We start from the raw sequence: 12,633 nt of genomic DNA on the forward strand, positions 1-12,633 counted from the left end.
GTACTATGAGCTCTTTAAGATAAGATGGTGCCTGACCATTAAGAGCTTTGTAGGTAAGAAGAATGATTTTAAATTCTATTCTGGATTTTACTGGAAGCCAATGCAGAGAAGCTAAAACAGGAGAAATATGATCTCTTTTCCTGGTTGCTGTCAGAACACGTGCTGCAGCATTCTGGATCAGCTGAAGAGTCTTAATGGACTTTTTCGAGCAGCCTGATAATAAGGAATTGCAGTAATCCAGCCTAGAAGTAACAAATGCATGGACTAGTTTTTCTGCATCATTTTTAGACAGGATGTTCCTGATTTTCGCAATATTACGTAGGTGAAAAAAGGCGGTCCTTGAAATTTGCTTAATGTGAGACTTAAACGACATGTCCTGATCAAAGATAACTCCAAGATTCCTCACAGTGGTGCTGGAGGCCAGGGCGATGCCATCAAGGGAAACTATATCTTTAGATAATGCGTCACGGAGGTGCTTAGGCCCCAGAACAATAACTTGTGTTATTGTATTAATAATAGTGTTAAAAGTAAAAGTACTGCTTTGAAAATGTTACATAAGTAAAAGTATGTAAATATAATCAGGAAAATGTACTTCAGGTATTAAAAGTAAAAGTACTAAATACAGAAAGAAAAATGTCCCCTGTGCCTGTTACTATACTTCATTAGGTTATTATTCCTCGTTCATTCATGTAAAAGCAGAAATTTACTGCTGTAGGTGTTGAGCTGGAGCTGCTTTAGAATTATTTTGTATCGGACTGCAACTAATTATAATTTTCATTATAGATTAATCTGCTTTTTTTTCCTCCATTAATAGTTGGGATATATACGATACTAATGTCCAAAACACATCTTTTTGTTAAATCAGTGAATATCACCCGCACCTCTCCACATAACACTAATCCAGCTGTTCCAGCTATGGTGTGTGTGTCAGTAACGTTAAATGACTTGCCCACAGACCTTCAGCTTATTTCTAGTTCACCAAGACGTGCTGTTGTTGGGATGTTGGCTGTAGCAGCAGGAGAGCTGTGAGTATCACTGTCTGGAGCTGCTGTGCTGATTTCTCCCCAATTCCATAACATTACCCCTCCTTAAATTTCAATGTCAATCAACTGATCATTTCAGCTTGGTATAAACTGTGGAGTTTAACAAGTACCTCAAATGTGTACTTAAGTAAAGTAACTCAATTTGGCCTTACATAAAATACAGTGATAAAGTATTCAATAGTAAACTATATACACTTGTACAGAAAAATTTAGACTGAGGAGAGTCCATTGGTCCAGCAGAAGCAGAAGTTGTTGTCTCCTACAGATGACCCTGGGTACTGCAATGGATATTCTTACAACTCATGAGAGGCAATGTCGCTACCGCCACCTGCTGGTGTAGCTAATAAACTGCTCTCACATGTACAGATCTCTGTGGTACAGAGTGGAAAAAATTCCACAAATGTGTAAAAAGGAAGTCACAAATGCACACCTGCAAATTGACAGGAAATGATCCGCAAATGTGCAATAACTGTTTTGTGTGTAAAAATAGATCCACTAATGCATAAATAACACTTTGTATTTGAAATTAAAATATGTGTGTACAGAGTCAATTGTACATATATGCAATTGCACAAATGTAACATGACCCACAAATTGACAGAAAGCAATCTGCTAACTGTTTTGTGTGTAGAAGTCACTCTGTGTTTTTGTGGATATGATTTTACACATCACAACTGTAAAAATACATATTTGTAGAAATATTGAAATATTTGTGCATCATAGTACACATTTGTGGATTGTTTTCTGTGGATTACAAATATTATAGTCCAATAAAATCTTCCATTCGGTATATACTAGTACTACTGTCCACCACTGATAATTTCTCAACATCCCTGTTAATTGTTGTCAAATGTATGAAACAAATGTATTTGCTTCTGTAGGTGTAACAAGTTCCAACCTTTGAAATGTTGTCATACAGACACCATACAGAATAATATGTCTCTTTTATGCAAAACAGACTCTTAAAACAGCCTCATACCTACCTCACACAATTAGCTAAATAGCACATTTTCTGCAAAACACTGCAAACCTGACTCAAAATCAAATCACTCTGTCTAAACACTTACACGTTATAATTAAAAGCTTTAGTAGCAACACGAATTGCAGCCAGTGATCAACAAATAATCCAGCCTATGTGGCTTTTGTGTATAAAATACTGTCAAATACACAAACAAATGCACAGAAGGGAAAGAAACAAAAATGCACAGTCCTGTTCTAATCCACATGGTCTTCACATTCTCATCACATCTAATATCATCTCTCGACATGCACCTGGATGGAAACGCTTACCCTGGTTCAATTCCTCTCCCTTCTCCTTCTTCCTCTTCCTGGCCCAACTATTCCTCTCACTTGTCTGGATATTATCATGCTTTCTTTCCTTCCTCCTCCGTGTTGTTCTGTATCCACACTGCATAAACACAACTCCAGAAAGTCCCTTCCCCCCCCCTTTTTTTTTAGTGCATTGTGTATCTAATTGAAAGAACTTCAACACCTACTATGTCTCTGGTTGAGATTGGAATTAGCTGTGGTTGATCTATTTTAACCAAATTAAAATAAATCAGCTATTTCTCGATGCTTCAATGATAAGTTCATTCAGAAATGCTTATCAGCTGTTTCAGTATAGATTTTGAGCCCGTATTGTAGCAGAAGTAGAGGCTTTATACATTATTTAAGGTTTTGATGTCTTCATTTCTGGTATGTTGTGTGCAAGCATTTGTAAATAACAGAAATAACATCCATAGTTTTGTTATAGGGTAAGCTTGTACGTAAAGACAAACTTAATTGAGTGCATATTCTGTGGAAACAACATGAATTGTGTTAATGGTATGGCCTGAACAGACTGGTGTTGGGCTTTCTGTGTTTAGAGTTTTGAAAATGTGACTACAGACTGGACAAAAGAACGTTAACGGTTGTAAAAAACTGTAACTCCTCACTGTGCTTTACGCACGTTTGTGTAATGTGACCATGTCACAACGTGGCGGTTAACAGCCTATAAGAATTGATCATGCCGTGTCCTACTTTTAATTGGTGACAATCCCCTTTAGGGCGAAGGTGATTGGGTAGCTGAACACCAAGGCCCGCCTCCCTGACGTTGTTATTTAAAGGTACAGAGTGCCAACGCGGAGCGAGCTGCTGTTCACAAACTCCAAAGGGAGGTGTCGCGAGAAGCTGCCAAGAAAACTGGTGAGTTAATTTTGTTCTTGCCTCTAAAAAGTGGGATTAGAAGAACACCAATTTACAGTATTTTAAAGCTTGTGTGGCTCAGCCGTTGGACAGTGCATATAGCTAGAAGTGGACGAACTTCCAGCAACATGAAGGAAAAAGTCAGAATGTGTGCTCTGTGATGGGGTTCATGTAGACTGCAGGGCTGTTCTTATCCCTGTTAGCAATTTTAACTTTAATGAGGATGTGGAGTTCAGCTCAGTTTTTAACTCTATGACGTCCTTCTACAGTAATACTGGGATTAATGGTGACGTGACTCTGTGGATAAAAGCTTTTCTTTCGGCCGAACACAGAGGGTCACTGTCAGGCTGGCCCCCACTGTCAGGCTGTTCTGCTTGTGTACAAACTGATGATTAAAGAGCAGGATTCTTGTGAGTTAAGTATGCTAATGACATGGTCATAGTAGGCCTTCTATGGCAAACTGCATAATGGATGGGTGCAAAGATCAGATTTTCTTCACCAACTTTACCTACTTCCAAGGAGCATGGAGAAGGGGGGGGGGAGTTTAAAGAGGTCCAGCAACACTTAAATGGAACAACTCTGATGTTAGACCAACACATTTTGGCTTGTGGCCTTTATCAGGGTCATCATGGAACACATTACAAACAACATTTCACTAGGGTAGGTATGAAGCAGAAAAAGAAAACCTTAAAAAAGGTTTAAAAAATGATAAACAAACAATTTTGTACACCAACACACACGGGTGCAAAAGTAGCACATTGGAGATTAAAGATTAATTGTGCAGAGCAGGATTTCACAGCAGGGCCCGCAGAACTTTGAAATACAGACTGGTGTCTGTGTTTGAAAATACCCAACCTATTTAAACTTCTATTAATGCACAAGCCATTTCACCACCTCAGTGGACCGACTCCGAGGGAGTCGTCCAGCTGTAGAGAAACTTTCCAGGACTCTCAGTAAGAGCATGCCGCCCAGGTTTGGTCACAGGAAGCTGGTTTGAAACATTAGCATGGCCAGCTGCAGAGCTGCTGAACAGGAGACACTCCTCTGCTGTTATTCCCTCAGTTTGAGACTCTGTCCTCTGGGAGGCGCTGTAGTCTTTTATTCCAAGCATTTGAGTCAGCTCTGGAAATGAAAAACTGATCTGGGACTCTAGACTGCATTCCATCTATACTTTAACTCTACAGAGTTTTATTTTATGTCATATGGCCAGTATTTTAATGCTTTGACTCGTGTGTCCTGTCATGTTATATTTGTTGTTTTGGTTTTTATGTTTCTTAATATTTGACTCTGTCCCCCCCAGCCCAGCCCCCACCAGTCAGTTATGATGCTGCTGAAGTCGCTAGCGTGCCTCTGCGCCCTGGCTGCGGTTGCCTTTGCTGTACCTGCTCAGGAGAAGCGCGTCCATCACCAAGCTGATCTGAGTGGCCGCGCCCACGACGACACTCACAGCTTCCAGTATGACCACGAGGCCTTCCTGGGCAAGGAGGAGGCCAAGACGTTTGACCAGCTGACCCCCGAGGAGAGCAAAGACAAATTAGCGTAGGTTTTACTGACCCTCAGGATACTCTTTCCAAACTGTACACTGCTGCCATAAACTGTTTTTATTTATTCACTCATCAGGTTTTCGTTTTTGGGCGGCTGACAGTATTGCTATCAGGGTGTGTGAAGGTTCTAGATCCAAAAGCATGGAAGAAGCAGATGATTTCCATCAACCTTATCCATAACCCAGACCCCATCTCTCCCCACAGGAAGATTGTGGACCGCATTGACACTGACAAGGACGGCTACGTCACCCATACAGAGCTGCATTATTGGATCAAACACCGGCAGAGGAGGTACATCGAGGAGAATGTGGACAAACACTGGAAGGACTACGACAAGAACCAAGATGGCAAGATAAGCTGGGAGGAGTACAAAAACACCACCTACGGCTACTATCTGGGTAATTCTGTGTGAAAGATCCTAACTCGTCTGACGCAGTCTTCTCCCTTCTTTACCTCTGCTTTATTTCTACCTTTACCACCTCCTTTTCTTTTCAACCTCCTTCTTTGTGACATTGAAACTGATGCCATTGTGTCAGCCATTACAACCGTAGACCACATCCTGGTCAGGGAGGGCTGGAGCGTGTCCCATTCTAGACCAAAAAATATCTAAATCTCGGCTCAAAGGTCCCCTTACTTGCTTTCAACTGCAAGCCACTGGTCATCAGCAAACAGAACTGGCTCATGTGTCTTTAGTAAAGACCATTTTCTCCCACCTGCTTATCCTGCGGTCAGCAATGAACTTTCTGACTCAGCTGGAAACAAAAAGACAACCTCACCCCAAGTTCCATTTGTTAGCTGTTCTGGAGCTTTCAGTCACTCCACATGAGCTTCAGCAGCAGATGGAGAACTTTCATTTTTCTGAGCACTTTGACAGTGACTTCTACACGAAAAAGACCCTTTTTAGGAAACATTGTCTCTGTGGAACACCAAAATGCCCATTGTGCGGGAAAATTGAGGCTTTCTTTTTTTTTTTTTAGATGACGAGTTTGATGATGTGGAAGACAAGGCCACCTATAAATCCATGCTCACCCGGGACGAAAGGCGCTTCAAGACAGCTGACCGAGACGGTGACGGCATTGCCACACGTGAGGAGTTCACTGCCTTCCTTCACCCAGAGGAGTTTGATTACATGAAAGACGTGGTAGTGCAGGTAAAATCTACTCTCTAACCACCAGGAACTTTGAGTATTTTTATCATTCTAATTCTATAGCTCTGTGGATGACAACGTCAGTGGTCAGCCCACCACTTTGGTCCTGACTAAAATATCTCAAGATCTACTGGATGGATTGGAACCACATTTTGTAGAGAAATTCACGGCCCCTAGAGGATGAAATCACCTTAGGAACATGCTACATTTTTATCTAACTTAGCACTATAATCAAGGTAGTTTATTCATCATTAAACAACACAAGGTTGCACAATGAAATGAAAGTTGGTAGGCCCTTCATGCTACACACAAACATTATATATGGTTATGTACATACATAATTTGAGGATTAGTAAATGCTAGCATTCTAATACACTAAACTAAGATTGCGAACATGGTAAACATTATACCTGCTAAACATCAGCATATTAGCATTGTGCGCATTGAGCAGTCATTACTGAGCTGCAGATAAAATCAATCATAAGATCAATATTTTATGGCTCAGACAAAATAAACAATAGATGCGTTCTGGCTGACAAGTTTCACGTTTTACAAGCATAAATACACATTGGCAGCCACTATTAATACATTTGAATGGATTTCCACATCATATTATTTTTTTTCTACCCCAGGACCCTGGAAGCTCCGTGCCTTGGAATATAGTATTTTTGCCTTGTTTGCCCACAATGCTTCTAGCCTGACAGCTGTGATACTGTTACAGTGATGGAGTACAGTCTGTTACTTTTCATCGCCCCCGCCTCCTCACAAAGCTCTTAAAACTAAAGTAATTAAAAAAATAAAAAATAATTTTCTCATTTAGGAAACTGTGGAAGACATTGATAAGAACGGGGATGGCAAGATCAACTTGGATGAATACATTGGTAGGTGGCTCCTGTTTTCTCTCCTAACTGCCCCCTCCACTCCTCACCTGGAGGCCATCTGCCCTAAATGAGTGTGTGTGTGTGTGCTGCTGATCCACAGGTGACATGTTTACACCAGAGGACGGTGAGAAGGAGCCTGAGTGGGTCCAGACAGAGAGGCAACATTTCACAGAGTCCAGAGATACCAACAAGGTAAAAGCTGCTTGCTAATTCAGAATTGGAGTACTTCATTTTTGGTTGCTTTGTCAACACATCAGAATTAGATTGTTACAGCCCCAGTTTAGACAGCTGGACAACACAGTGGAGCATTTAGCAGCTGGAGAGCCAGATATGTCCTTCAGGGGCTGGTGGAGACCAAAAACAGAGCTAACAGAATATGGACTCCCATTCAGCAGGCGACACAAACGCCACTCCACCTGGATGGTCAGTGTTCCTCCACAGTGACAGAAGACGTTTTATAACTGTTTTCACAGGCTCGTTGTAGATCAGACAACCCAAATAAAGTTGTGAATGTTGATGTTGTATTTAGGTGCTACAACAAGCCAACGTTCTGATCTGTGTTTCCTTTCTGTACACAATTGTTTGCGATGGTTCTTGCTCAGTTTTCTGCTTTCACATCTGGAGTGGATTCATGTCTGAATGACACCAGCCTGTTATTTCAGTTAGTCTCTCCCTCAGTAATGCAGCTGTGTGTTGTGCAGGACGGCTACCTGGATGCTGGTGAGGTGGCCCACTGGATTTTGCCGGGAGAGGTTGACCATGCTGACAATGAAGCCAAACACTTGATCCATGAGACAGACACTGACAAGGTAAACCTGCCACTAAATAGAAACTGAACCAAAAGCTCACTAGAGCCCCAGATGTGGTTTAATCTGCTGCTGAAAATAGTCTCCAACAAATGCACCATTTCCTACTGATTGATTATAAACTACAGTGGGCAACTTGAGAAAAGTACTGTCTTTTTTTCAAAAATGAAACTACATATTTTTGAGCCAAAGATTTACTGTATGTGTCTTGGAGGAACCAGTGGGCTTGTGGCTGAGAGCTACAGACAGGGTAGGGAAGTCAGAAAGTAGATGGACTAACACGTTGTTGACTTTGGTCTTTTCCTGGGTTTTACTGACAAAAAGAAAAATGAAATACAGTCCAATACAACAGCCCCGCAGTACCTCTATAAAGCTTATATTAATGTTTTGTTGACAGTGTATCAGGTGTCTTACAGTTGGTTTTTAAATTTGAATCTCAATGTAGTTTGTAATTGAAACTCAGTAAAATAGACAATAAGCAATAAATAGAATAAAAGCAAATCTATGTATGGAGACTAAACTAAAACCCGGGCCATAGTCCATTCTCCCATTCTAATACATGTTCTACATTTTATACACCGTAACATCCTGTACATATAGTGTAGCACTGTACACTACTCCTACTTCTGTACAGCAATGTAATTATTGTCCGGATAATAAAAGGTGGAAGGGTACAACATGTCGAGTTAACATGGTGGAAATAATTGGGAAATTGTCGGCTAATTATTAACAAGCTTCTCTCTGTGTCTTGCTTTCTCTTACTCCTGCTTTTCATCACCCCCCCACCCCCCTCCTTCTTTCAATCATAAACCAATGTTGGACGGAATCTGGTGATCAAACAACAGGATGGGAAAATAACCAAGAAGGAGATTCTGGCCAACTGGAACATGTTTGTGGGCAGCCAGGCAACCAATTACGGGGAAGATTTAACAAAGAGACATGATGAACTTTGATGAGCTGCAAGAAGCTCATTGGGGTTTATATTTCACTACTATGGAGAATTTTGTTACAGTGATATTGTGGTGGGGGTGGGACTCCTTGGGACAGTAAAGTAAGGTTCGGACTCTGGTTTACTTGCACTGTAATCATGGACCCTGCACGTTTACATTCATACAGGCGTACACATTGAGCATGCACTCACATACTGTGTATGTGAATACAGGTCAACACACACACACACACACACACACACACACACACACACACACACACACACACACACACACACAGTTCTCTCTTTGCTTTGTTTACATATCTATTTGATTTCTTTTAACTGAGACACATATCCTCATAGATAACACACTGCTGTTGTCCAGTGAAACAATGAAAGTGGTCTCAACACATCAGAATGCAATCGTTCTTATATAATGAATAAAAAAAAAACACAGACCACAATGGGGATACAGTGTTTTTATCTGAAACAGACAGGTACATATGTGAGAAGGCATGTGAGCATGTTGGAACCCTATCTGTTAAAGAGTATGAAATTCAATATTGGAAGAGTGACTGAATGGCTGTGTTACTGACTTTTTGGGGGTTTGATTAGTAAATAAAGTCTTGTTTTTCTACATGTTTTTTTTATGTTGCACTAACTACTGTTGAAACTCCAGTTACATTTCTGTATTATGTTTGTAATTCAGGTAAGTGCTATCAGTTCAACGGTGAGTGCTTCTTAGTGTTCAGCCTTTTCATCTGGAGTTATTTGGCTGCACTGAAACAATCACAAAGTAATTGTTTCCTTCTGGCCTCTAGAAGCTTACCTACCCTTCAATGACATGTAGAACAAAAGCCGTATAAACGAACTGTATTTATTTCCATATTTCTGTCCCTCTGAACTGTGAAAAATGTACCATTGCACAGGAGGAATTATGTTTTTATGACAGAGCAGCTCGGATTCAAAAGAAGCACTGCACTATATAAAATATGTATAATAAAACAGCCAGCCATTAGTTTCGTATGTTTAAGTGATCCTTAACATCGTGTCTACTTGATGGAATGCTGTCAAAGCTGCCTAATGAGATTCAAACACACACAATGACTATAACTGATCTGCACAAAATAGAAAGCAGTGCCTGCCTGAAACCAGGGATGTAGACTCATCAGGGGTGACTAATGCAAACCTCCTACGGGGGTCTGAAGGATCCCCTTCTCAAGCCAACATAGTTTAGCTACTGTAACATGTGTTCTGTTCAACTACATGTTAAGAATCGTAGGTAGCTAGGTTAAATGTCTGCATATTTATGTCATCACTTTAACGGTTATGACAGTATTGCTAATATTATCTTAGTATATAGAAAATGAAACTCAGGGGCCAAGCACAGAAGCCAGGCCTTTTTTTGACAGCTCAGAAGGCCTAGATAACACAGGGTCTATACAGCAATCCTGAAGTAAACTTCAATACATTTTTAAGACTTTTTTCAAGACCTTTTCAACATATCTTGAGACTGCTGCGCCACTTAGATTAGTAACCGGTTTAGCTTGCCTACAAACGTTGGCCAGTCGATAACTACCTGACATAGTTGTAACTTATTTTCTGGCATAAATATGTGAAGGGTGTACTGCTGGTTGCAATCTGAAACCTTGCTGCTAGAAGCCACTAAAACTACACAACACACCTTTAACTTACATTTACTATGATTGCCACACTTCGCATGCTGGGTTTTCTATGACTCTGAATTGAGACTCGACTTGGACCTGTGAACAAGGACCTGACAATTGACTTGGACTTGCAAAAAATGACTTGCGAGCATCTTTGCTGAGGGGGAAAATATACAGAGACCAAAACTGTTTTTGTACCAGGCTATAAACATGTTTATTTAGGTTCATTTTATTTTACTTTTCATACATTTTACTGCACATGGCAAAGAATGTAGGAGCAATAGATCAATCCAATCGATTCTACTTAAAGGGATAGTAGGGAATTTCTGAAGTGGGACTGTATGAAGAACTTATCGACAGTGCAGTTCAGGAGAAGTTGTATCTGCACAGAAGCTAAGCAGTGTACTGCTGTGGACAGGATCATGCAAATACGGAAGTTCTACAGTTGAGAAAATGTAGTTCTAAAGGCCTTGACTGAAGTGCTGAAAATATTCTACACACAGCATCAGTGGGGCTTTTTTTAAATGGCTAAAACACATTTTGCAGCCGACAGTACATTGCTTAGCTTCCATGTCGGTACAACTCTTTTTCTCCAAACCCCCCCCCCAGCCCTGCTTCAAAAGTCCCCAACTAACCCTTTTAAATGAAAGCACATGGTTCCTGCAAAAAGGAACGGGCTGAGGTTGAATAGTGAAGAAAGGTCCTTCTGCCAAACCAGCTCTGCCTTATCTTGACACAGTCAGTAAAGCCATAATGGAGCTTTCTAAAGAGAACATGTAATTCAGGAGGGAATTTTGCATATCGCACATGACTGACAAAATGTGTGAAAACAGTTTGGAGAAATCTGGGGGACAAAAACCATTAGTAAATCCTGTTGCTGCATTAGGGTGTAGCAGACAGAGCTAAAGACGAAAAAGCAATCCACCCCACAGAAGTACACACATACCCTCTGCAGGGGTATGATGTCTTTGTCCGACAGCTACGGCACCCCTGAACACACGACAGAGTATCAGTTATCCGCTCAGAGTCCTGACAAGAGAACACTGTGTGTGTCAGAGCATAGGTAGACATGTTGGCACTCACGAGCGTCTCAGAACAGCGCAGGGGACACTGTTGCCCAGGAGTCTCTGGTTACGGCGCACACATACCTGTCCTGATGAGAGAGAACTGGATTATACCTTACAACAGTAGAGGAAATCCATCTGTTCATGCATACAGAACAAGACTTGAGTAGGACTGAAACGATTCATCGATCCATGTAACTATACAGCACAGTGTTCCGCAGGGACATTTATTACCGTCGCACATCGCGTTTACGCTGTGAACACGACAAAACAACAACTCTGTAATGTTACTGTCTGTCCACCGTAAAATGAAACTTTTGTCGCCTCGGCAACAGCACGGCTGATTGTTGAGTTGAAGCCAAAGTAAGCCGCAGTCCTCAGCTGAAAATGTGACCACGTGACATGAAACAGTATATAGTATGTTGTTGAGAATTATTTTAGAACATTACAGCCTAAATTGTTATTAATTACTAGAGCGATGGTGGTCTACATTGTCATCATTTAGTGTTATTTTATGGTGTAAAGTTAAGATCACAGTGTTAAGACTCTATAGCTCTAAGTGTGTGCGCTCCTCTCTGTGTCTAAATGCCCGGAGGCAGTAGCACCCAAAATATCAAAATTACACACTAACAGACCCGTGGCTAGCGGCCAACATGCACTGGCATCTAGCTGAAACAATGAAACAAGGTATGAAAGTGGTCTCAACACATCAGAATGCAATCGTTCTTATATAATGAATAAAAAAAAAACACAGACCACAATGGGGATACAGTGTTTTTATCTGAAACAGACAGGTACATATGTGAGAAGGCATGTGAGCATGTTGGAACCCTATCTGTTAAAGAGTATGAAATTCAATATTGGAAGAGTGACTGAATGGCTGTGTTACTGACTTTTTGGGGGTTTGATTAGTAAATAAAGTCTTGTTTTTCTACATGTTTTTTTTATGTTGCACTAACTACTGTTGAAACTCCAGTTACATTTCTGTATTATGTTTGTAATTCAGGTAAGTGCTATCAGTTCAACGGTGTAGCTCTCTGCTTATGGGAGGTGTACTCATGCTGGTACCTGATTGTTACAATTTCCTACATCACATTTAGTTTAAAGGTGTTTGTGTTAAATTTGCTAAAGCAGTGTTAGGGCTGGGGGGTAAATTCAATATTTATTAATTATTTATCAGCTGAATCGTATTGTGGTGTGATACTATCACGTTATCATTAGTCCAGATGAATAATTCTAAGCAGTTGTATTCAAAGTTGCATAGATTGAATGATTATTTTATTTGTAATATGAGATATAGATATATCTATATCAGCCTCCAGTCAAAACACATCACATTTAACAGAGCAAACAGATCCTACAAGAG

General features: G+C 40.6%; 2 protein-coding genes across 3 annotated transcripts in view; one reads left to right on the top strand and one right to left on the bottom strand.

Moving 5' to 3' along the window:
* Positions 1-3,107: 3,107 nt before the first annotated feature.
* rcn3 (reticulocalbin 3, EF-hand calcium binding domain) lies at positions 3,108-7,608 on the top strand (the record flags this gene model as incomplete). The annotated part of the gene is given in 7 exon segments (XM_046039540.1): positions 3,108-3,227; positions 4,528-4,766; positions 4,976-5,169; positions 5,749-5,921; positions 6,739-6,799; positions 6,900-6,991; positions 7,501-7,608. Coding segments are annotated over 6 exon segments (846 nt in total), but the record flags the coding sequence as incomplete, so codon positions are not given.
* Positions 7,609-11,181: 3,573 nt separating this feature from the next.
* The window catches only part of LOC123963027 (nitric oxide synthase interacting protein), an 8,838-nt gene continuing 7,386 nt past the window's right edge, over positions 11,182-12,633 (bottom strand). For both annotated transcript variants that reach the window (XM_046039556.1, XM_046039549.1), the window contains exons 9-10: positions 11,287-11,356; positions 11,182-11,193 (exon numbers count right to left, since the gene is read on the bottom strand). In XM_046039556.1, the coding sequence (XP_045895512.1) occupies positions 11,294-11,356 (63 nt within the window). In that variant the 3' untranslated portion in view covers positions 11,182-11,193; positions 11,287-11,293. The remainder of the gene's footprint in view (positions 11,194-11,286; positions 11,357-12,633) is intronic.

Source organism: Micropterus dolomieu, linkage group LG02 (assembly GCF_021292245.1).
Source record: "Micropterus dolomieu isolate WLL.071019.BEF.003 ecotype Adirondacks linkage group LG02, ASM2129224v1, whole genome shotgun sequence".
In the NCBI taxonomy this organism is placed as follows: Eukaryota; Metazoa; Chordata; class Actinopteri; order Centrarchiformes; family Centrarchidae; genus Micropterus; species Micropterus dolomieu.